This window comes from Zonotrichia leucophrys, chromosome 12, assembly GCF_028769735.1.
Source record: "Zonotrichia leucophrys gambelii isolate GWCS_2022_RI chromosome 12, RI_Zleu_2.0, whole genome shotgun sequence".
Classification (NCBI taxonomy): Eukaryota; Metazoa; Chordata; class Aves; order Passeriformes; family Passerellidae; genus Zonotrichia; species Zonotrichia leucophrys.
Window position 1 is genome coordinate 465,825 of NC_088182.1, and position 24,255 is coordinate 490,079.

Sequence of the window (24,255 nt, forward strand, 5' to 3'; positions counted from 1 at the left end):
ATGGGAGCGGAGCCGGGGCCGGACAGAGGACCCACTCAGCTGATTGTGGATGTGCGGAGGCTGAGTCCGCGCATCGCTGTCCGAGGGCTGGGGTGTGCCAGCGCACACGCCGCTGGCAAGGGTGTGAGCTCTCATGGACTGGGTGCCGAGCGCTCAGATAGGACTCCTGATGCAGCGCCTTAATCACTGATGTTGCTTCTGCTGGAACGAACACCTTCTCCTTTTTTCCTCAGTTTTAACAAGAGGCGACAAATCTGCTCCAGGGCACCCGCGCTGTGCCAGCGGCGCCCGGCGGTGCCGGAGCCCCGGGCTGCGGAGGGGCCGCTCCGGCCGGGGACACGCGAGGAGAGGCACACAGCCCGCAGCGGGGAGAGGCACACATCCCGCAGCGGGGAGAGGCACACATCCCGCAGCGGGGAGAGGCACACAGCCCGCAGCGGGGAGAGGCACACAGCCCGCGGCGGGGAGAGGCACACAGCCCGCAGCGGGGCGGGCACGGGGCGCTCCGCACGCCGCGGGGCCCGGGGGGCGCGGCCGAGCCGGGCCGAGCCGTGCGGGGCCGGGGCGGGGCCGGGGCGGGGAAGGGGCTCGGGAGCGCCCGCCCCGCGCGCAACCTGAGCGCAGGAGCGGCGCCAGGGCCCCGCCTCGGCCGGCGGCGGGAGCGGCTGCGCTCGGCTCGGCTCGGCTCGGCTCGGCTCGGCTCGGCTGTGCCCGGCCCCGCTCCGCAGCCGGCGGCGCTGCGCGGGCTCCCCGCGGTGTCCCCGGCGCCGCCAATGACGGCGGCCGCTGGCGGCGGCGGGGCCGCGGCCGGGTGAGGCGGCGGCGGAGCGCGGCGGTGCCGGCGGGGCCCGCGCCCTCCCGCACGATGTCAGCGCAGGGCAAGTTCAAGAAGGACAAAGAGATCATCGCCGACTACGAGGCGCAGGTCAAAGGTGCGGAGCGCGGGCCGGTGCGGGCGCGGCGGGGCCGCCTTTGTGTGCGGGGCGGGGCGGGGACGGGCCGGCTCCGGCCGCGGGGCTGCGCCGCCGCCCCCCGCCCCTCCCGCGCTGCGGCAGCGCCGGGCGCGGAGCCGCGGAGGCACCGGCGGGAGCCCCGGCCCGGCGCGGCCCGGCGGGCGCTGCCATCGCTGCCATCGGCGTGCGGCGCTCGGGGATGGGCAGAGGTCGCTCGGCCCCGAAGCGGCGCCGGCCGGGGCCGCCCTCCCGCGGGCAGCGCCCAGCGGCGGCCCGGGGAGCCCCGGGCTGTGCGGGCGGGAGCGCTGCCCGCGGCCTCCCGGTGTGAGGGCATCGATCCTGCGCTCCTTATGTAAGGAAGTTCGCCTTGGTGCTCCGGCCCCTCGCCTCCAGGCCCGCAGTCATTATTATGCAAGTGCCGGTAGTGGTGCGGAGCTGTGCGGCAGTCGCTGCGTTCCTGAGTGTTGGAGAGGAATAAAACGGGAGGGTTTGTCTGTTGAGACCACTGAGCAGCAAATCCCGGGCTGCCAGTTAATTCTTGTTTCGAAGGAAAGTTGGTACCCTGTGACACACGGCAGCTCTGCAGCCCGGGGAAGGGCTCAGCGCCTTGGAGGCAGAGGGAAATGAGCCAGGGTAACCTTCTGTCTATTGCACACCCAGGGATTTTCGTCTTGGAACCAAACTGTAATAATGGGCATTTCTGGGTAACTTGGTAATAAATCAACTCCTTATTGCGGTAATTGCTAATTCTGTTTGTTGATGACGGTTCCTTTTCCCACCTTCAGACGGAGGATACTCTCAGCTGCTTACTTCATGCCTTTCGCTTGCATTGCCTCCTTCAGTCCCCCCACTATTATATAAAACCAGCTCCACACCCCTTTGCTCAGTTGTTTTGTGTGGATATGTGTTCACCACTTCATTATATTTAAGTCCAGGACGTGGTTAATTAAAAGTGTAAAATAGCCTTTCTGCAGGTTAACTTGTGCTTGTGCAAACTCAAGAGCTGCCATTTTTCTCCAGATCCCAGCTCGGCTGGGTGATGGCTGGGCTGCACAGACTCCGCTTGGAAAAGTCTCTGCCCAACTGCGGCAGCGCGATGCCAGAGGGAGGGATTCTGGGGAAGGGGCTGGCTGTTGGTTTCGTGCCATTGTTTACTTTCGTGAATTTCAGTCTTTTGTAGCTGGCCTCGGAGAGTGACGGAACAGTCACAACACACCCTGCTCTGTGCCAATTACCTTTCTGCTTGTGTGTAATTTGGGCAAATTGATGTTATTGCACCCTGCAGTTAAGAGGATGAAATATTCTTTTAGTGTGTGGTATTGTTCGTTTTATGGGAGGGGATTTGCATTTGTTCCTAGAGACTGTCCCTTGGTTTCACGTTATTCTCAAAGATGTCCTGGGCCAGGTGATTCCTGCTTCTGGGGTGCTCAGGATGCAGAGGGGTCATGGGGGCAGGACTGGTTCTGAGCTGTTCAAAAGCTTGGCTGTGGATGTCTCCAGTGCTTTTCTGATTGTTGTTTGTGCGTGGAGTACTCACAGGCCGTGATCATTCTTGGCCTGGCTTCTGTAGCCTCATGGTTTCCATATGTGCGGCAGTTAATGCTGGCGTGTTTGAGGGTGTTACATTACACCACAGTGATCACGTTTTGGGCAGCTGTATTGCAGGCAGTTTGCTGATGGGCCAGCAATAATTTCCTTGGTACTGTTCTGTGCATAATTACACCTCCAGGAATGTCTAATTCCTGATGTGGGGTGCTTGGTCTGTGTTTTCAGCTGCACGAAGGCTCGTTCTTGTGTTGACAGGGTGTGAGTGTGCCTGAGGCTGGGGAGAGCTGGGCAGCCGCACCCCAAGGCCCGAGTGTGCTGCCTTTGGGGCGGTGGGGTCCATCCCTGGGCACGCTGGGTCTGGCACAGCACCAGGGTCATCTTGGGGTGGCCGTGGTGACAGGCAGGGCTCCAGTCCGCGCTGCTGGGACGGGGTAGCCATCACTTGTGTCACCTCTCTGTGGGGACCAGCCTGGGCCTGGTTTTCACACCTTGCTGAACGGCTGGAGCAGGATAACCAGGAGTTTGGAGGGATTGGTGCAGAGCTCTGCTGTGGCCTGTGCTTCCTCACTAAGTAGGGGCAATGTGAGCAAACGTGGCTGAGCGGGTAGGACAGCATTGTCACTGCGTTTGTAGGGACCCAAGGAGGGCTGGTGGCCAAGGATGCACTGCAGAAGGAGAGGGGTTTTTGTGCTCAGTTGAGTGTGCCAGCCTTACATGGACCAGGGTTTGTGATCATCTAAACCTCTTCTGAGGCTGTGGCAGTGACCACGAACGCCCACCTCCACTTGTGCACAGTGCGTCTCTCTGGGCTTGACTGAATGATTGGATGTAGACTACCTCATTATCCCAGATATCCTCTTTATTTTCTTCAAGGATTGAGTCATTACGCTGTTCATATCTAATCCCTTGCTACCCTCGTGAAGACAGATGCCCAGACCTCCAGAGAAAGACTAAAATGGGAGAGAAAGAGGGACAAAGAAGAGGGGAAGTGGTGGCAAGGGTGACTAACACCCAAAGTGTTGATACAGAAATGCCGAAATATGAAGATGATAATAGCTGAAAATTTGAAGCAGTGATCTCATGCTACAGAGGATGGGCCTGGAATCTGAGCACAGCACAGTGCTTGTCCCCACGGCATGGAGAGGAGGAGAAAACGGGAGGGAGAAAGGTGGCAAACCCTGCGTGTGAGCTCCAGGCATATGGCAGCATGCACGGGAGAGAGGTAACCCCAGCAAAGCTGCACTGGGAATGCATCTGAAGACGAGGACAGAGAGGGTTGGAAGCGGGCAGGTGCTGCTGTTGTGGGGTGCCAGCCAGCGCTGGGTGAGGCAGTGATCTGCCAGCAGTGCCTCAGGTGCCTAAAACCGGAGAGGGGAGCTGCCGAGACACCTGGAAGGACACGGAGGGGGAAAAGTTACCAAGGCTGCTTTCAGGGAAGTTTGGCTGCAGCCTCTAGCTCTGGCTGTTGGGAATTAGAGCCAGGGCTGGCGTGGTGCGGGGTGGGAGCCCAGCCCTGCCCGACCCGCGGGTGCCGCAGCCTTGGCTCCAGCAATCGGGGAGCCCACGCGCTGTGTGGGGAGTGAGATTGGACGGGGGAGGCTTGAACCGGGAATTATCTTCGTGCACAGGGTGATTTATTGGCCATGACGGCTCTGTTCCTTCCCTGGAGAATTGTGTCTGCTCCTCTCACGGTGGGAAGGAGTTGTCCTGGAAATGCTTGCAAAGATAGCGGGGGCGTGTGGGGTGCGTGTGGGTCTGCTGAGAGCCCTGCTGCACACGCTGCTCCTGGGGGGGATGTGTGGGTCTGCTGAGAGCCCTGCTGCACACGCTGCTCCTGGGTGGGATGTGTGGGGTGTATGTGGGTCTGCTGAGAGCCCTGCTGCACACGCTGCTCCTGGGTGGGTTATGTGGGTCTGCTGGGAGCCCTGCTGCCCACGCTGCTCCTGGGTGGGATGTGTGGGTCTGCTGAGAGCCCTGCTGCACACGCTGCTCCTGGGTGGGTTATGTGGGTCTGCTGAGAGCCCTGCTGCACACGCTGCTCCTGGGGGGGATGTGTGGGTCTGCTGAGAGCCCTGCTGCACACGCTGCTCCTGGGTGGGATGTGTGGGGTGTATGTGGGTCTGCTGAGAGCCCTGCTGCACACGCTGCTCCTGGGTGGGTTATGTGGGTCTGCTGAGAGCCCTGCTGCACACGCTGCTCCTGGGTGGGATGTGTGGGTCTGCTGGGAGCCCTGCTGCACACGCTGCTCCTGGGTGGGATGTGTGGGTCTGCTGAGAGCCCTGCTGCACACGCTGCTCCTGGGGGGGATGTGTGGGTCTGCTGAGAGCCCTGCTGCACACGCTGCTCCTGGGGGGGATGTGTGGGTCTGCTGGGAGCCCTGCTGCACACGCTGCTCCTGGGTGGGATGTGTGGGTCTGCTGAGAGCCCTGCTGCACACGCTGCTCCTGGGTGGGATGTGTGGGTCTGCTGGGAGCCCTGCTGCACACGCTGCTCCTGGGGGCTGGGGCCAGGGCTGCCGGTGCTGCAGGGTGTGTGGGGCCCTGGTCGGTGCCCCTGCTGCTGGCAGTGATGCTGCTGTCCGCGGCGGCTGCAGCGCAGCTCCTGCAGCTCTGCAGAGGGTTTGCCCGTGCATGGAGACCTCTCTGTCCCCTCCTGCACACCCACGCAGCGCTGGCAGGCTCCTGCCCACGGTGCAGTGTCTCCCGTCACTTGCCCGGGCTCTGTCCTGTGCTTCTGCTGCTGCTTTGCACCCTCCAGCTGTCCGGAGAGGGCAGAGCTGGCCCCAGCACTGGCAGGAGATGCTTGCTGGATGGTACCAGAAAGAAAATATTTAAGAATACTTTTAGGAGGCAGGTTTTCTTATTTGCCTTAGCCTTGCAGACAGGAGTGGTGGTGTTAAAAATAAACACCAGTGGAGATATGGCTGCAGATTTACAACTGCCACATGACAGCTGCCTGCGGAATACAGAGCACAGCAGATCCTTGGATGCACAATTTAAAGTGCGTGTTTTCAGACGTGCAAGTTTTTTTTGCTCTATCTGGCCAGAAATCGAAATAAATGTATCTTCCTCATTACGGTTACATGCCTGATTTGTGGCTTTAATGCAGCAAAACGAACCAGTTTTAATTATGCAGATGCAACCGCCTATGGTCCAGCATTGGCAATCTTGCAGAAAATTGCGCATTGTGTTGATTGGCTATTTAATTTTATATTGCTTCCTGCAGTTCTGCCTTAACCCTGGCCAAACACAGGCCCGTGTGTGATCCCTGTGGCTGCTGTTGGCAGGAGACTGCTGTGAGGCATCTTGTGTGCTGTGACTGGCAGGTGACATGGTCCCTTGTGATCCTGGAGGTGGGGCTCTCCAAATGGTGCATCTGCCTGCACAGTGCCAAGGGGATGATTCCTTGACTCTTGTGACTCTTAGTTGCTGCATAAATTGATAATAAAACTAGGGGGTTGATGGTTTTAGCATCTAAAGACACTAAAAAGATTTGCAGACCTGGGCCAAAGAAAATGAATGTATTCTTTCTCATTTTTATTAAGTTTAGGTTAATTTATCATTGCCCATTAGCTTCCTTTGACTACTTGTGTTGCAGTAGCTGCATCCCTTATTTTGTGTCTATTTTCTTTTCCTACCTCTTGTCCTCTTCCCTGACAGCTGGCAGGTGCCAGGTTGTGCAGCTGGCATTATTTGTCAGTCTACCTCTCCTCCCGATAACAATAAACCCCTCTTACATCGCTTACTCGAGGCCTGTAGCTAGTCCTCGTTCCAGGTGAAGAGTTTCAAGCGCCGTTAGAGTGCAGCACCAAATGCCCTTCAGGTGCTTAGCAGATATTGATAAGCCTCTGTGAGGTGGAATGTTGTAAGTTGTGTGTGCGGTTTCAGCCCCTGTCAGGAGCAGGATTTACTCTCCCTTTTGCTGGCCTGTGGAAGGTGAGATGGGAGCTCTCAGGTTTTCTCCTGCCTGGCTTTGGCTTGGTTTCAGAAGCTGTTTGTCAAGCTCCCACGCATGGCAGCAGCAGCAGTCACTCCTGGGATGCCTTTGCTGCCCTGGGAGCAGCCGTGGACAGGGACAGGGAGGGCACAGGTCACACAGGGGACAGGGAGGGGACAGGTCACACAGGGGACAGGGAGGGGACAGGTCACACAGGTGATGCCTGGCCCAGGGCTGCCAGGGTTCAGCAGCATGTGTGGGCACGCTCCTCCTGCTGTCAAGTAATCTCCCCTTTCTTACAGCCTGGGTGGCTCTATGTCCTCACTGTTGATTTAATCCCAGGAGGCTTTTGCTGAGCTGCCAACAAGCCCTGCTCCTGAAAAGGTGAATGTTCCTTCCTGATGACTGATGTGCTGTGTGTGCCCCACCTCTCTGCCAGTGGTGTGTGCCTCAGCAGTGGCTGAGGACAGGGTGAGCAGTGTGAGTCCGGGTGCAGGTGGGTGCAGGTGGGCTGTACCTGGCACTGCTGTGCAGGTGGGTGCAGGTGGGCTGTACCTGGCACTGGTGACCATGTGCAGGTGGGCTGTACCTGGCACTGCTGTGCAGGTGGGTACAGGTGGGCTGTACCTGGCACTGCTGTGCAGGTGGGTGCAGGTGGGCTGTACCTGGCACTGCTGACCATGTGCAGGTGGGTCAGGTGGGCTGTACCTGTCCTGGTGCCAGTGTGCAGGTGGGCCTACCTGGCACTGCTGACCATGTGCAGGTGGGCTGTACCTGGCACTGCTGTGCAGGTGGGTGCAGGTGGGCTGTACCTGGCACTGGTGACCTCCCTAGGGCTGCCAGCTCTTGCCCCATGCTCCTGCTCTGGGCCTATGGTTATTGGATGCGCTTTACGCTGTTCACGTCTTTGAGAGCCTGATTTGTAAACTTTTCCCTTTACAAACTGGCCTGAGATAACTTATTTTAGTCTTCCTTTTCTGCCTGTAAGGCACTTGCAGTGGTTTGGACCGAGGCAGCCGCTGAACAGTGTGTTGCAACGTGCAATTTTAAGAGAGGAAGTGGAGTATCAAAATAAAATTAGTGAGGGAGTTCATGTGCTGTGGTGCGTTCCCTGGGCTGGTGTGGTGGGGCTGTGTGTTCCTTGCTGCCAAGATGCTGTATGTGGGAGTGTTTGCTGCCTGTGGTTTTCCAGCAGCTTGGCTTTGGAGCTCACGTGAGAAATTCCCCGTCACAGTGCAGCAGGCAGGGATACACAGCCCTGCTGTTCATCCCAGGGTTGTGCTGATTCTCCAGGGTTGTTGGTGCTCAGCAGTGAGGAGACAACCGGGAGGATGGCCGCAGTAGGGAAGGAGAGGTTTTCAAACCTCTTTAATTTAAATATTCCCCTTTGTTTTACCAACAAAGACATGTAAAAAAGGTGTGGTAACAATCCCAGAGTGGAAGTTGGTGCTTCCCAGCCTCTTGTGGAGGTGGGTCCCCAAAGTCAGCTCTGCAGGCACAGCATTATCAGGGGAGGCAGCAGCAGTGCCTCCGGCTGGTGTTCACGGGGCTGGGAGTGTCTGTCTGTCTGTCTGTCTGTGCTAGGAGGGTTCTGTAGTTTGGGAGCCTCTGGCCTGGGAGGATTGGGGACCAGAGGGCTGGAAACTGGGGCCGAGCTGCTGCTGTCAGTCTCTTGCTTGCACGTCTTGTGCTGTTGAGCTGCCTCAAACAATCTGCCTCCCAGAAGTGTTTCTGTTAGCTTTCCAAGTGTGCTCTCCTGCCTATGCAGCTCTGCTTCTCCTTCACCACGACAGAGCCCAAGGATCCGTTTCCTTCTTGCTGCTGTAGTGTTGCTGCTTTGTTTGTTTGTTTGAAGAGTCGTTTGTGGTCTCCAGGCACTTCTGTGGCACGGTGAGAGCCCGAGGGGATGTTGTGCTTTGGAACTTTAAGAGGAGATGATCTCGAGAGCAGGTCTAAGCTGGAGATCATCAGTTTGATAATTTTGGGTCGCTGGCCTCGTGTGTGTGTGTGAAGGAAAGGCAGGCACGTTGTAGGGGCTGCTGTCAGCAGGTGGCTGTGAGTGCCCTGTGCGAGGTCTGCCTGCAGCCCTGCTGCATGTATTCTGCTACCTTTTCCTTTAATCGTTCTAGATTTTATTTTCCATTAAATACATTAAATGTTTTGTAGGGGATTTCCTATTGCCCTGTTCTTTTTTACCACTAAAGTGAATGGGACTTCTGCTGTGGTAATAAATGAACGTGGAAATCAGGATCTCCACTGTAATTGGATTTTTCAGATAGCTCAGGAAGAGCCTGAGGAAGTGTGGCAAAGAAAGAGTTTTAATTTGGAATAGATCAAGTAACCTGGGAATCAGACTCTCAGTAGGTTCTTTCAAAGCATTTTTTGTTTCTTTTAACATCCTTGCTGGATCGTGTTCTGAGTGACTCATGGCTTTAAAAGCATTTTTTCCTGCATGTTTTTTCCTGCTTGTGCGCTCTTGACCTACTGTTGCTAAAATTCCTAAAGAAATACTAAGTAAACATATTGTAAGTGAAAATGTCATATTCTAAACCCCTGGAAGTGAAATCATTACAAAGAGTACTCGTGTAGTCATTGTTCTGCAGGATGGCAGTGTGAGATGCGCTGTTGAAATAACAATAATCTGTTCGTGGGAGAGGTCAGCTCCGAGCTAAGGGGGAGTGAGAAGAAGAGGAAAAAGAAATGCACACTCTTTGCCTCTCCTCCTAATCACACAGCATGTACTCGAGCATCCCTGGGACTGTGATGTGGATGTAGCTGCCTCCTGCTTTTAAATGCCTGTCCAGGGCAGGGAGGAGACATCTGTGTGGCATGGAGAGGAGCCTGGAGCAGTTGGTGTACCTTTCTTAAGGTCTGCATGGAAGGAAGGAAGGAAGGAATTTTGCAGGTCACAAAGCTGAAGAGTAGCTTCAGAATTAAACCTTCATTGGGAGTTTAGTGGCGGCTGGTCATGGGGAGAGTCCCAGGTTGTGTCCCCAGGATTTCCCTGTCTGTGTGAGAGCTGGGTGCAAACCCTGCTGGTTTCTGGCGCGTGTGGTCGTGTTGGTGTGCCAGGAATTTGGAGGCTGGTCACATTGTCAGTGTGAGTTTGCTGCAGTGTCCTTGTCTGTGGTGTACATCACAATGACAGTGGAAAAGACATTTATGGTCACCAATCTAACTACTGAGCCTGCAGCAATTCATGGTGGCAGTACAGCTTTGGAAGCAAGAAAACATCTTCAGTGTCCTCTTCTTTCACTTTGTTGGAGTCTTCACCAGGCTGTGTGTGTGCAGAGTTTGTTGGGAAGGGCTCCTTGTCCCCAGTGTGAGGTCTCAGGTTCCCCAGGAGCTGGTGTGCTCTTTGTCAGCCTGCATCCAGGTGACTTGCCAGGACAGAGGCACAGCTGGTCCTCGCAGGCTCTGAATTGCCAAGGGGATAGCGTGGCTCCAGCTGCAGCTTCAATGGGCACCCGACATCCTCGACTTCTGGGGTCGCCCTGGCTGAGCTTTCCTGTTCTCCTGCATGGCAAGGCCTGTCCCAGGTGAAGCCATCCGTGTGTCTGTGGTGGCAGTGCCATCGCTGCCCTTTGCTGCTGTCCCTAAGCGCTGCCTGCTTGGTGTTGCGCTGTGGGGCTCTTGAATTGTTGTTTGTCATCGTGGGAATTGCTTGTTCTAAAACCAATTACAACCTGACAAAACTGATCTGCCTTATTTACAAATACATCCATCTGGTCGTGGATTGCCTGATAGAGCTGCCAGAACAATGTGAGGCCTGGATTGCTGCTGAGTTACCAAAGGGCTCCCGTGCCGGCATTGCCTGGGGCTTTGCTGCGTGGGTGTTCTCTGTAGGACAGGGGAAGCAGTGATTCAGGTGACAAATGCTGTGCAGAGCAGGCAGAGATAAAGCAGAGTGTGCATGTCCTGGCCCCACGTGGAGCCACAGGTGTGATGGAGGTGCTGCTGCAGAGCAGCTCCACGAGTGCCTGCTGCCCGTGGCACCTCGCAGGGCTGGGTGGGCTGTGCCAGGGGAAGGATGCGCACACAGGGCTGGGTGAGCTGTGCCCTGCTCAGGGCAGCTGTGCCAGGGGAAGGATGCACACACAGGGCTGGGTGAGCTGTGCCAGGGGAAGGATGCACACACAGGGCTGGGTGAGCTGTGCCAGGGGAAGGATGCACACACACAGGGGCTGGGTGAGCTGTGCCCTGCTCAGGGCTGGGTGAGCTGTGCCAGGAGAAGGATGCACACACAGGGCTGGGTGAGCTGTGCCCTGCTCAGGGCTGGGTGAGCTGTGCCCTGCTCAGGGCTGGGTGAGCTGTGCCCTGCTCAGGGCAGCTGTGCCAGGGGAAGGATGCGCACACAGGGCTGGGTGAGCTGTGCCAGGGAAAGGATGCACAGACAGGGCTGGGTGAGCTGTGCCCTGCTCACAGGGCTGGGTGAGCTGTGCCAGGGGAAGGATGCACACACAGGGCTGGGTGAGCTGTGCCAGGAGAAGGATGCACACACACAGGGGCTGGGTGAGCTGTGCCCTGCTCAGGGCAGCTGTGCCAGGAGAAGGATGCACACACACAGGGGCTGGGTGAGCTGTGCCAGGAGAAGGATGCACACACACAGGGCTGGGTGAGCTGTGCCAGGAGAAGGATGCACACACACAGGGCTGGGTGAGCTGTGCCCTGCCCACAGGAGCAGCATGCACACCCCTGCTGGAGCTGGCCAGCTGGAAGCCTGGGCTGTTGGAAGGGGCTGGTGGTGGGTGCCCCTCGGGTGGGTGCTCTCTGCCCTTTGGCTGCTGCCACAGCTGTGGAATCCAGACTGCAGGATCCCCACCTGAGGGAAGTTCCTAATCTTACAGATTCCTAATCTTACACAAACCTGTTTGATAATCGAGGCAGGACTAGATTCCTCCTTGGAAGCTGTAGTCACAGAGTAGGGTTCATGTAGGCAAGAGGAGGTGGAAGGTGCCTGGGGTGCGAGACTCTGATTTCAGTGTGTTCCTGGAACTCAGCTTTGAAAAGGCTCAAAAAAGGAGAAAAATGAATGGCTGGTGTCGGGACATTGGAGATAAAAACCATCAGATCTGGTAGCTGAAACTGTTTCAGACTATTTTAGTTTTCCTATGAATGTTCAGTTGCAGCTTAAAAAAGAACTGAGACATTATGAGTCAGTTCTGATTTCACCCTTGGGCCAGCAGTTCAAAGCTGAATATAGTGAATTTCAGAAGCCTTCACTAACAGCCTCTGTTCCTTGTTTACTCTGTGTGTGGCCCACAGAGGGGAGGAGACAGAGACATACGTTTGTTTATATACGTACGTAAACAAATATAGCACGAGAAAAACAGGGAGGAGTTGCCCCCTAAAATAAGTAATTGAGATTAGTATGTCTGGGTTTTGGCAAATAACTGGAGGTGAGCAAATTGGTTATTGTGAATAACTGATATGAGAAATTCAGACCTGTTTTTGTTTGCGATTTATCTAGGAATGAACTTTAACCTTTTTATTTATGAATAATCACTTGCTTTTCTCTGTTGACTGAATAACTGAAAATTCATAAATTGGGATTAACTGTCAGCACAGAATACTGCAATCTGTGTAGGAAAACCTGTGTTTACATGGATCTAAGTTTTTTTTGATTCCCCGTCACCATAGTAACAAAAGATTTTCCATAAGGGTGAGCTAGTCTGGCAATGGAGTGAGGTAGGACATTGCCATTTTACCTCCACATCTCTGAATGTTCTTGGACCTCTTAGCTCAGATTTTTAGTACCACATTAATCTGGGCTTTTGGTGGTGGGATATTTGTGATTGGAGACTGTTAGCGTGCTGAAATTGGTATTTGTGTTATAATTCATGGTTTCCCCGATTCTCAGCAGTGCCTGGTTCCTGTTAACAGCTTTTCATAGGAATTCTTCTGAAATTCATTAGAGACAAATAACAGCCCTTTGATTTTCCCCTTCCTTCTCCTAGTACTGGACCGTAGTTTAAAGCTGAAAGTCTGGGGGCTCTTGTGTTGCCCCAGGGGTTGTGGGCAGTCTGGGGCTGTCCTGATGGACCCTGACAGGGTTGTGGGCAATCTGGGTGAACCCTGCTGGGTTACTTAGTTTGAACAACTGCTCTGCTTTGTTTTATTCAGTTTCCGTGTTCATTTGAATAAAAAGCTCCTAAGTTAAAGAGAGATTGTTTCACTGAACTAATTCTGCTGAGTTTGCAATTAATCCCTAGTAAGCGGCAGTCACCTAATATATAGACATTATTTCTGGGAAATATTAATGTGTAGCCTTCTACCTTTTCACTGAAATGATTGTAATTTTATTCATAATTTACATTTTAAAACGAAAAATAAAAGTATGCATCTGGAGTTTGATCTTAAAAGTTCCAGCATGTTAGAAATACACAATCATTTGTGAGGGTCTTGGATGTTTTCTTCCCTGTGTTTGCCTTGCGGTCAGTCTGTCCATAGCCTGTGCCTTCCTCAGCTCAGCGTGTGTTCTTAATTAGCTCCCTGAAGGCCATACTGTGATTTTTCCCGAGCAGGGAGTGAGCACAGGGCCACGATGATAAAGCCTGGGGAGAGCTGCTGTGGCTCTGTGTGCTGGGATAAACCAGGTGTCCATCCCTCCATCCCTCCATCCCTCCATCCCTCCATCCCTCCATCCCTCCATCCCTCCATCCCTCCATCCATCCATCCCTCCATCCATCCATCCATCCATCCATCCATCCATCCATCCATCCCTCCCTCCCAGAGCAGCACGCGGCTCCTGGGAGAACTCCCATGGATTGTGCTGAAATACCCTCAGCTGTGCCCAATGTGCAGCAGCAGTGTGGTTTTGGGGCGTTTGCAAGGGGCTTTCTGTGGCTCTCCGTGCTTTCTGTGCACTGTGGGCTGGCTGCCCTGTGCTGGGGAGGGCAGCAGGGCACTGACACCCTTGGCGCTGTGGGAACGCTGGCTCAGCCAAAAATCTCCCCAACGCCTCTCTTCTGTATCTCTGTGTCTTCTGGCAGAGCACGCATCCTCGACATATGCTCCTCTAGTCTGCAGATAAAATCCTGCAGTGCTGGGGATCTGACATCCTCCCTGGCTAGCCTGTTCGCTCATTTGGTACTTTTGTCCCAGAACTGAAACTCAATGTTATTGTGCGTGGAGGAGGTGACCGGTTCCTGCCTTTCCCTGGTGCCTGTGGAACGGGATTCTCTGGGAAGGCTGCAGCAGAGGAATCACAGCGTTTTTCTGGGAGCCCAGCGGTATCCTAGGTGAAGCAGGCAGGCTGGCAGTGCTCCAGCTGGAGCTGCTGTGTGTGCTGAGCGTGGCTGAGGGATCCTGCTGCTGCTCAGAGGGACCTCGAGGGGCTGGGGAGCAGCAGGAGTCTGGGGGAGTCCTGCCAGTCTTTTGTCCCCAAAAGGTGGGGAAATGGCCCTTCTAGACTCACTGTGCTGTCGCAAGTTACATTTCTTAAAAAGCACTCTAATAAAATAATGGCGGGCTGGTCTCTAACTGGATTTAAAATGTTTCTTGTAATTCGCTAATGCATTTCCCATCATGTTGCCAGAACGTATGCTGTGACTTTGAGGAGGCAGCAAATGCAAGTTGCAGAGAATTCCAAATGGCCGTTTATTTTGAGCAGGATCTTAGTTCTCGCTTGGACTTTGCTGCCATTACTGAGAAGGCTTAAACAGTTCTCCTTGTTCCTGTGTGCTATATAATCCCATGAGTGTGTGGAGGCCCCCCTAGCTGCTGTGTGGCTCCATTCAGTTCAGTGGTTGGATGGAGGTGATAAATGTTGGGGGCACAGCCTGTGCTGGGTCTGGGGCACCCGGGGTGTGCTGGCACCAAGCCATCAGGGGAGCAGCACACTGAGAGCCCATGGCAAATGCTTACACACCCCTCTGCTTGAGTCCTCTTGTTGGCAATATCTTCTGTCTTTTTCTTCTTGGTAACATCTTCTTTCTCTTTTTGAGTCTCCTGTATCTTTATTAATACAGATTCCTGTAGGATTTTGCTAGGAGCAGCCCAGCCTTTGGCAAGGTGGTGCTTTAGACAAAGAGCAGGAGCTGTGCTCCTGTGTGCTTTGCTGGGCAGAGTAATTGTGCTCCTGCAGGAAGGACACAGCTGTCCTCTGTCCTGCTGTCAGCGCTGTCCCCTTCACCAGGGACCGCCAGCGACAGGAACAGCCAGTGCTGCTGAAACTTAGCATTTTGTCCTAGTTTTGCATGTATTAGCATACACTGATTATTCATAGGAATAATTACCCTTTACCAATTCACATTAATTTAGATGGCTTTTGAAAAGCAATCAAGAAGAGTGGGAATGATAATGCATCAAAGGCATATGGCGCAGAGGAAATAGGGTGCATTTTACGTAATGACCATGTCAAGACACTGTCAGCTTTTCCCTTCAGACTGCAGTCATTGGAACCCAGTCTGATGGTTGTGGCTAAAGGCCACAGTGTGCTCCCTACTTCAAGCTGATCATGCTCTTTGTCTCACTTTTGTGTCCCTTCAGAAAGTAACAACGTCATTTTGGGGGTACAGCATGAGCATGAAAGCAGACAAAAGCATGTACTAGGTCATTTCATCACTAAAAAGTGCCTTGCCTGTCCCTGCACAGGTAGGGTTAAATTCTCAAGTGCTTTCATTGTCAGGGAGCCATGAAGCTTGGAGGAGACAGCAGATTCTTGTCTGCCCCCAGCCACAGGGAAGAGCCCTGCAGTGTCCATCATGGCCAGGGCCAGCGTGTTCCTTTGGCCGGAGGGAAGGTTGGGCAGTACAGTCAGATCTTGGGTTGTTTACAGGGTCACACACGTGAGCAGGGCTGTGAAGTGTTGCTCTCAATCAGGGTGAGTCTTCTCTGACTTTGAACCAGGCAAAAATCATGGCCTAAAAGTACTGAGTGTGTTCTTTTGCTCTGGGTTACAGATGCTGCTCTGAAAGCCAAATGTGATGTGATGGAATAAGAGTGCCTTGGTAGACAGAGATGTGGAGTGAGTAGTCCCTAGAGAAGGGCAGGAAAAGGCAGGGTTCAGTTCAGGCTGAGCAGTGTCATGCACGTTTTGGAGGAGGAGAGCAGCAAGCATATGTAGGGTTGGTCTTTGTGATGCTTCAGTGGTTAAAACGTTGTTTTCTCAATTCAGGGAGATGAATTCCTCTGTTTTTGGAATGCGCCTGGAACTGCTCCTGTGCGGATTGGTGCAAGGGCTGATCAGCTGTGCTGCTCGGCAGGAGCAGCTCCCCGGCCCAGTGTGGTTCCAGTCAATATTGGCTGCTGGAGTGAGCACAAGCCATCCCTCCTTGGGAGTGTCTCACAGGAGGGATGGCTCCTGCACGGAAAACAAACACTAGTGAGCTGTGGCAGATATAGCTCCAGGATTATGTTGCTGACATTGTCAGAATTTTAGTAACTGAGAAGAAATCTCCATTGAGGAACGTTTGCAGGGGGTTGGTTACACACTTCATATGCAGGGAGGGGTGGGTGTCAGTTCTATTAGTCTGGAATAATGTGTTGTCAGGAGATATGAAACGGGGATGCTGCTCAGGCTGGCTCTGTGGATTCTGCTGCACGTCATTCATGCACTGTTCCGCATTCCATGTGCATTATTTTGGGCTAAATAAGTGAGCCCCTGAGTTCATCACTGCCTCAGCTTTGTGCTGTCAGATTGGAATGAGGACACGCTCTGAATCTGTGTGGTAGAGTGGGACTTGTTCCACCAGAGGCTTGTGTTGAAGGAGGAACACAGTTACTGCAGTGTTGAAGACTTCTGTTTATTCCTGGCACTGATGGCAGGATGTAATCATAAAATTAGGGATTCGTGTGAGGAGCAGTGACAGCATGCTGCCACCTTTATTTGTTTGAAATTTTGAAACTAAAGGAATCTGTTTACAGCATAAGGAGAAGAGGAAAATACAGTTTTCTAGCAGCAGGGCTTTGGTACTTCATTTGATTTATAAATTATTTGCTAAGCATGGACGAGCAATCACAAAGAAGGATATTTAAAAAAAAAAAAAGATTGTGAATGTTTTCTTTCACTTTGGGATCTGAACTCATGAAACCCCCTATCTGGGACCTCAGGATTCCTTGGACTATGCCATGCTTACCCCTTGGCAGCAGTAGGTGCAATTCCAGGGGGGATTTTAGTCCCTGAAGTGCTGTTGAGCACTGATGGTGAGCTGTGCGCGTGGGTGGGTTTGTCTGGTTTGTGCCAAGGTGGGCAGAGCTGGTTTAGGAGCAGGGAGGAAATGTGTCCCCGTGTGTCTGAGATGCACAGCTGTGCACGGGGGGCTGGGCTGAGCCCCAGATGTGCTGAGGCTGCTCCCTTGTGCACGGACAGCAGGCCCATGCCCACCCTTCCAGGCTGCCTCTTGTCTGCCCACGCCCCTGCTCTGCTCATCGTGCTCCAGAGACGAGAGAGGAGAGAGGCATTTTACAGTGGGGAGGTTTGGGCTCCGGTTCAGGTCCAGCTGAGTGAAGAGAGGGTGCTACACAGAGCTCAGGATCACGTAAATGGGCAATGGGATGTGTGGGAGAGAATGAGGATGACACATGGGGCAGAGGAAGGAAAGGCTGGCTCTGGGAGGAGCCCAGGGGATTCTCCAGAGGGTTCATGCAGGCGGGTGGGTGGTGATGGGGGTCCCAAAGGCAGAGGTTGGAGGTGCATCTTAAGGAGTTCTGAGGTCCCCTGGTGTCCCAAAGGCAGAGGTTGGAGTGCCCCTGTGTGCTGCTGTTTGCAGCCCCTGTGTGCTGCTGTTCCCGGATAAATGATGCCAGAGGGGTATAAATGACACCAGGTACAAAGGGAGCTCTGCCCCCGAGCAGGCAGAGCTGTGGGAGCAGCCTGGGCTGGGCAGCTGCACTCCTGTGCCTGTTCTGCCATTTTAGGGGCTGAGATTGTGGCGGATGCCTTCAGAGCTCAGGAGGGTTAGAGCAGAAGAGAGAACGCGTGTTTGGAATGCTCCCAAAGTGTAACATATTGCACATGTATTATGTAGGCTTGGGAAATGATGTTTAAAGGAGCTGAGCCCCCAGGCTACTTGGACAAAGCAAATATCAAGACCATTAAGTTCTCTTGCTAAGCTTGACTTGTCCTTGTTATTAAGGTCATTTCAATGCGTATTTTGATAACTGTGAGGTTTCTGTGTAACAACTTTGTGCTTGAATTTTTTTTTAAATCAGTTGGAAAACATTTTGCCAGATTTTTGTCAAGCTGTCAGTGAGAGCTTTGTTATATGCAGGAGTGATAGAGAAACACTTTTGAAAGTAATTTTTCTTCTTTTTCACTCTTAGGCTGACAAATCGTGAGAAGCAGCTTTTCTGGTCATGCAGGTCAAGCAGAGAAAGGAGCAGTTCTCTCTCAGAGGGACTGCAGGTGTGGTGCTGGGTTGGAGGGGGCTGAGAGCCTGTCAGTCACTGCAGGGAGTGCTCAGGGAGCATCAGTTAGTTCCATGTGCTGTTATAAGCCTGTTCCAATGTCAAACCCTGTCCCAAAAATGTGCTAAAATTGCCTGAGGGTATTGACCCCTCAGGATGATCCCAGGGCCAAGGGAAGTTCAAGATTTCTGCTCAGAGAAACTCAGCATTTCTAAAGGGGATTTTGGGAGGGCTGGGGTAAAACAACTTCCATATGGAATACAGACTCATAGGTAACAATAACACATTAGGAGATGGTGATGTGCGTAAGGCACTGCTGCTGCCTCAACTTTGTGTTTTAGTGTATTTATACCTGCCCATAGCAAATCCTTCCTCTCCCTTTGTAACTAACTGCTTGCTGTAATCTCTTTCCAGCCAGGGGGAGTCGGTGTTGGCAGTGTTAGCACGGTGTGGATGGACATCCTGAGGCCAGGTGGAAGGAAGGATACCCGGGGAGGGCTGGGGAGAAGCTGCCCATGGGCTCAGCTGCCCTCGCCTCAGAGCAGGCATCCTGAGCTGGCTGCCCTGTTACCCCTGACTCAGAGTGTTTCTATCAGATTGAGCCAGGTTCTGTTCCTCTGGACTCCTCAAGTCAGGACAAGGAAGTTCTGGACATCCCCACCCATCCGCACAGAGAGACAGAGGACTCTGTCTCTTCTCTATGAGTTTTGGAAGGGCAGAGTGTCAAAATTACACACGAGAGTGATAAATGTGACACTGTCAAAGGTAAATGTAGTTAAAGCAGGTTCTAAATAAGCCAGGAGCAGTGGTGAGTCAGCAGAGAGGGGCTATAAATACCAGAGCTGATGCAGCAGCTGCAGCTGGGGGGGCCACCAGGGAAGAAGGGAGTGGAGAGGCTCTGGGATGTACCAGGATCCACATGTGTTTTGAGAAGCTGTCAGAGAGAAGAGAACCAGAACTGTAATTACAAGGTGCTCTCCAGATGCTTAGTCTGGAGTTAAACGGTTGGTTTTCCTAGGTTCTCCCTCAGATGAAGAAAAAGCCAGAACAGGTGACTCAGCTGTGCTTCAGTGGCAGGGGGAGCTTGTGCAGGTGTACAGGCACTTCAGCTGCCCTGGAGCAAGCACTGCTGTTGCTTGTGCTTCTGGATTGCCAGCACCCTGCAGGGACAGTTCACAGTAAACAAACCTCTTAAGCAGAGTTTTAAAACAAAGTCTGTGTTAACTGTCTCTGTGTGGTGTTTTTGGGAGATACAGAGTCAGGGGAGCAGTGCCTGCATTCTGCAGGTTGGGGATGTGCATGGAAGTGGCATGGTCACAGCTGACAATTCACAAAGATTAAGGGCAAAATAATGTTCTGATGTGCTTTTGCAATTCAAGATTATCTGGTGATAAAGTCATGGGATGTTTATTTGTGGGGAGGTTTGTGTATGTAAATGCTTCCTTTTACACCTTGGACATCTGCAGGCATGTATTGTTTAAAGGAATGGTAGAAACCAGGGGCTGACAGGTTTAATTTTTAATTTCTCTGCTCTCCCACTCCTGCAGGGCTGTGCCCACTGACATGCTCCCCTCTGCTGTCCCTGCTTGCCAGAGTGATCCAGTGCTTCTTGTGCTTCCATTTAGTCCTTGTTTTCAGTCCTTAGTTTAGGTAGAAGTCCATGGCTTTATTTGGACCAGTGCCCGTGTCCCCCCTGCTCTCCCTGTCCTCAGATGGGGTGGCAGTGGCACGGTGAGGGCTGCTGGTGGCTCCTTCCATCCTTCTGTCTCCTGTGTGTTCTGCTCCAGTCTGCATTTCAGGTGGGCGGGCAGTTCATTACTCTTTCTGCAGCGTTTATGCAGATTGCGGTCTGAGCTTATTTTAGAAGAGCAAAAACCAGGAGCAATTAGCAATCTGCTCAGGAAGGAGCTGGGAGAGAGGCAGACAGCAGCTCTGTGGCATGCCCAGGACCGGGCTCTCTGCTGGGCTCGGCCAGCGCTGTGCCCGTTTGTGCACCGGTGAGGGCGAGCACTCCTGCTGCCAGCTGGGCACAGCCACTGCAGGCGGGCACTGCAGGAGTGCTGCTGGGCTGCAGCTGCAGCCTCAGGGGAGGGCAGGGCAGGGTGGCAGCAGTGCTGTGCAGGACAGGCAGCTGTGTCCATAGCCAGGGCTCAGGCACGGCTGCCAACCCTGCCAGGGGCACAGGCTGCCCTGGTGCATCCCATCCCCGGGGCACAGGCTGCCCCGGCACAGGGCACAGGCTGCCCTGGCACAGCACATCCCATCCCCGGGACACAGGCTGTCCTGGTGCATCCCATCCCCGGGGCACAGGCTGCCCCAGCACAGGGCACAGGCTGCCCCAGCACATCCCATCCCCGGGGCACAGGCTGCCCTGGCACAGGGCACAGGCTGCCCTGGCACATCCCATCCCATGGGGCACAGGCTGCCCTGGCACAGGGCACAGGCTGCCCCAGCACATCCCACAGGGCACAGGCTGCCCTGGCACAGCACATCCCATCCCATGGGGCACAGGCTGCCCTGGCACAGCACAGGCTGCCCCGGCACAGGGCACAGGCTGCCCCAGCACACCCCACGGTGCCTCCTTGCCCAGCACCCCTGTGCCAGGCCATGGCACCTGCCAGCTGACCCTGTCGGGGAGATCTGCACAAGGCTTAGTCTGCCCTCAGTAACAATTCACATAAATGAACAAATGCCAGTCTTTGTTTAAAGGCTCCCCCCACCAGGATGATGCATTACTCATTTCAGTTAACCTCATGTCATTAACCTGGCTGGGTCTCAGCCACACTGCAAGCCCCATACTTTCCCTTGTATGAAGGGATGTGAATTCAGAGAATTGGAGAACTCTGCACGTCAGAGTGGGAGCAGAAGAGAAAGAGGGGAATTTTAAAGAAAACAGTGCTTTGACAGAAGGAATGCTGGAATGTTTACATCTATATCTTCTCTTCCATATGCGTGTGACACGAGGCAAACGTGGCAGGAGAGTCCTGCAGGAGCAGTGCTGCAGCAGCTCTGCTCTGCATACCAAGGCAATCAGCTGAAATATCTGAGGGATTATTTTCTGGAAGCGATGGACACCTGCAGTGACAGCTGACTTTAGCCAGAGCTGCAGCTGCAGGAGCCCTTTCTGTCCTGATAGTGCTTCAGGAAAAGCTGTGCACACTGGTGCATATGGATTGCATTTGTCTGCTGGCTCGCTTCCCCTGGAGCTGCCCAAGTACCTTTAATGCCCTTTCTTATTTCTGGGTGGGAATTTAACACTCCTGTACTACACCAGGCTATTTCTGTATTTTCTTTGGTGTTGTTTATCTATAACCATCTGGTTCTGCACCCACTAATAAATGGGATGCTGGGGAAGATGGTGAGAGCAGACAATATGCTTTATGCTGATTTACCCTTCTTTAGAAGGCAGGAGCACAATCACTTGGTACTGAAGAAATGAATAATCTCTGCTTTGTGGGTGGCAGCTGCACAACCCAGTGATCCCAATGTAGAACATATTATTAGCCTCAAGCTAAGCTGTCTGCAGTCTGGAACTTGCTCCAGGTCTATAGTAAATGACGAATTCATGAGGAGGCTGTGAAGTATTGGGCTGGATCCTGTCTGGTGTGGAAAGCCCTTTGGAGACAGTCTGCTGGATGCTGCATTGCATGTCTGTTACCTTCTGAATATCCATGTGAATATGCATCCTTCTGCGCTGCAGCAGTGAGGTTCTGCAGGTCTTTATTCACCCTGAAACACCCCAGGACGGCTGGTGCTGCCTGAGGCTGCGTTTGCAGCCTTTGGGGAGGGTCATGCTGGTTTTGGGGAGGTGAAACCCCTCCCTGCATTCATGCTTCCTGTCTGCAAGTTCCAGGCTGGCTGGATCTGGTGACAGTGATGCACTTCCATTGGTCACGGCACAGCTTTCCCTTGCTGTTGCAATATTGTGCTTTTTCTGGAGAGGAGGAGCAATGAAGAGCAGTGTCAGCCTTGGGCGGGCGTTGTGCTGCTCTCTGAGGCAGAGGCTCTGAAGGAATGGTATTTTTGGGAACATTAAACCAAACAAATAAGAGAAATTGGGCTACTGCTGCTGTTGGAGTTGCCCATTCCTACAGGTTCCTCAGTTTGAGTCTACTGCTTTGGAATTTGTTTTTCTTGTTGTTTTCTGTGTCCCTTCAGACTGGGAGCAGTTTGGCCTTGAAGTGAAGTTCAGGCCCATCTCCACTGCAGAAAGGCACAGTGGGAAACAGCAATGGCAGAAATGCCCAAGGAAAAACTTGTTTTATCCTATCTGTAAAATTAGGTTGTAATCCAATCCGTCTCTCTTTCTGGAAAATGTTGAGGCTTATAGGATACTTTGAGATGTGAGATGAAAAGTTCTTAAAAGGAATTATCCTGTGTTTTTAATGCATATAAAGTATTACTCTGGAAGAGAATTGGTTCAGTGGATCCATGAATGCACAGATTTTTCAGGCCAGAAGGCACTGCTGGGTAATCTGATCTGATTTGTGTGTATAATATTTGATCCTGTTAGGGCTGTTCAGAGTTGGGGAACTCGCACAGATACAAGGGGCTGGCTCTAGGAACTGTCTGCAAAGCCCCACTCTCTTAATGATCTGTGAAATCTTTCCATGCCTGGATTAAGGAATGTGAGGTGCTGAAGTGAACCGTTTAATGATCTTCTCCTTTATTCCATCTCAGTGGCTCAGGGCAGGATTCACATTCTTGTTCAGCTCTTTCTTTCCCGGTTTGAATGCATTCTCCTTTGCATGTTAATAGCGGCCAGCCCGGCGCTCCGGTTACATCATTTGGGGGCTTTGAGCTGCTGAAAGCCTTTCTCCAGCCGTGCCTCCCGAGCGGGCAGATGAGGGCTCTGTGCAGGAGGGCAGGCACAAGAGCTGTTTTCTCTGGGGAAAAAGCCACCATCTGGGTTTGTGACGCTTCCTTTGCTCTTCTTAGATCACGAGCAAATACAAGAGATCTGTTTGGTTCTTTCTCTTTAATGCTTTTTTGCATCCCTTGTGTTCCTGACAGGCAGGACCAGAGGAGGCACAAACTCAGCAAAGGCAGCTGTTCTGCCTTTCCCCTTCTCCTCCTGGGGACAGAGCTCGCTTGGGCAGAAGGGCTGGCAGTGGGGCACAAGGGGGTCCCCAAAGACACAGGCAGCGAGCAGGGGATTGCCAGGGGTCTTGGCACGCTCGAGGTTTGGGGTGCACCTCTTTCAAGTTTGGCTTCTTTAATGTAACACCAAAAACCCCAAAACAAACAAACAAACCCAAATTCAAACAACAAAACCAACCCCAGCCTCCTCCAAGTCTTTTTTAATGAGCACTTCTGGGATCTCGCTCCAACTTCAGTCCTGTAAATTCTCCTTCCCATTGATCAGCATGATCAGTGCAGGGCCACATAGCCGGACAGCAGGGTGCAGGGACAATAAATGAGATTTACTCCCTCGGTGCTGCTCGCAGTCAGACAAAAGTGGCAGCAGATGTGACCAGTTCAGGCTGTGAATTACAAGTGGACGAGTCTCGGTTCCCAGGGAAACGAGGAGGTGCCAGGGGCTGTGGGAAAAGGAGCTGGAGGATGCTGCAGCCCAGGCCAGCCCCCTCACTGGGGCTGGGGTCGGGGTCCCTGTGCTGGGGGGTCTCTGTGCTGTGTCCCTGTGCTGGGGGTCCCCGTGCTGTGTCCCTGTGCCGGTCCCTGCCAGGCCTGGTGGGCTGGCACAGCCCTCTCTGCTGACATGAACCTTGAGCCCAAGCACACAGGGATTGAGTGGAGCAGAGGATGGGGTGACTCTGGACCTTTGGGTGCTCCCTGGAGGGGACACAGCTGCAGCTGTGCCTGTGCTGGTCCTGTGCCCTGCCTTTGACAAGGACCTGGGTCAGTACCTGCTGCCAGGCTCCAGCTCTGCTCGTGCCTCTCTTCAAAGGGATAGAGAGGCAGGGAAAAGAACCAGTTTGGGTCAGTCTGGCTCATTTCTGTGAGTGGTGCCGAGTGAAACAAACCAGCTCCCATGCCAGTGAGGATTTCCTCTGCAAGCAGGTTTGCCTTCTCCTTAGTGTCAGAGAGGAAGGACCGTGGCATCCCTGGATTGTCCAGGAGATGAGAGACCCTGGAGAGGCGGCTGCCCAGCTGTTCCAGAGCCAGGGAAGCTGTGCTTGGCACTGGTGCCTGGTCTGGGCACTCTGTGGCCAGCTCTCCTCCCATCTGGCACACATGATGTGTGGTTTGAAGTGCTGTTTCTGTTCTAAATTGGACATAATTGCAGCACACCATTATATCTGTTCTCACTCTTGATCTGTGGGAAGTTTGGCCTTGAGGCTCAGCTGAAGTTAACAGTAGGCACTGTTTGGATTCCTTTGGTTGCTTTTGGTTCCTGTGTCCCAAGAGCACGGGCTGTCATGCGGGCTGTGCTGCCTGTGGAAGGAGCTGGGTGCTCTCTTCACCCCAAACACTCCTTGTTCCCTGCTGCCTCCTCACGAGCCAGGCT

The 24,255-nt window shown here is 53.4% G+C and overlaps 1 protein-coding gene across 2 annotated transcripts in view; it reads left to right on the plus strand.

Annotated features, from left to right (window-relative positions):
* Positions 1–687: 687 nt before the first annotated feature.
* SRGAP3 (SLIT-ROBO Rho GTPase activating protein 3) overlaps positions 688–24,255 on the plus strand; it is a 70,364-nt gene continuing 46,796 nt past the window's right edge. The window contains exon 1 of one of the 2 annotated variants that reach the window (XM_064724507.1): positions 688–932. In XM_064724507.1, the coding sequence (XP_064580577.1) occupies positions 866–932 (67 nt within the window). In that variant the 5' untranslated portion in view covers positions 688–865. The remainder of the gene's footprint in view (positions 933–24,255) is intronic. The other variant, XM_064724506.1, reaches the window with a different exon arrangement.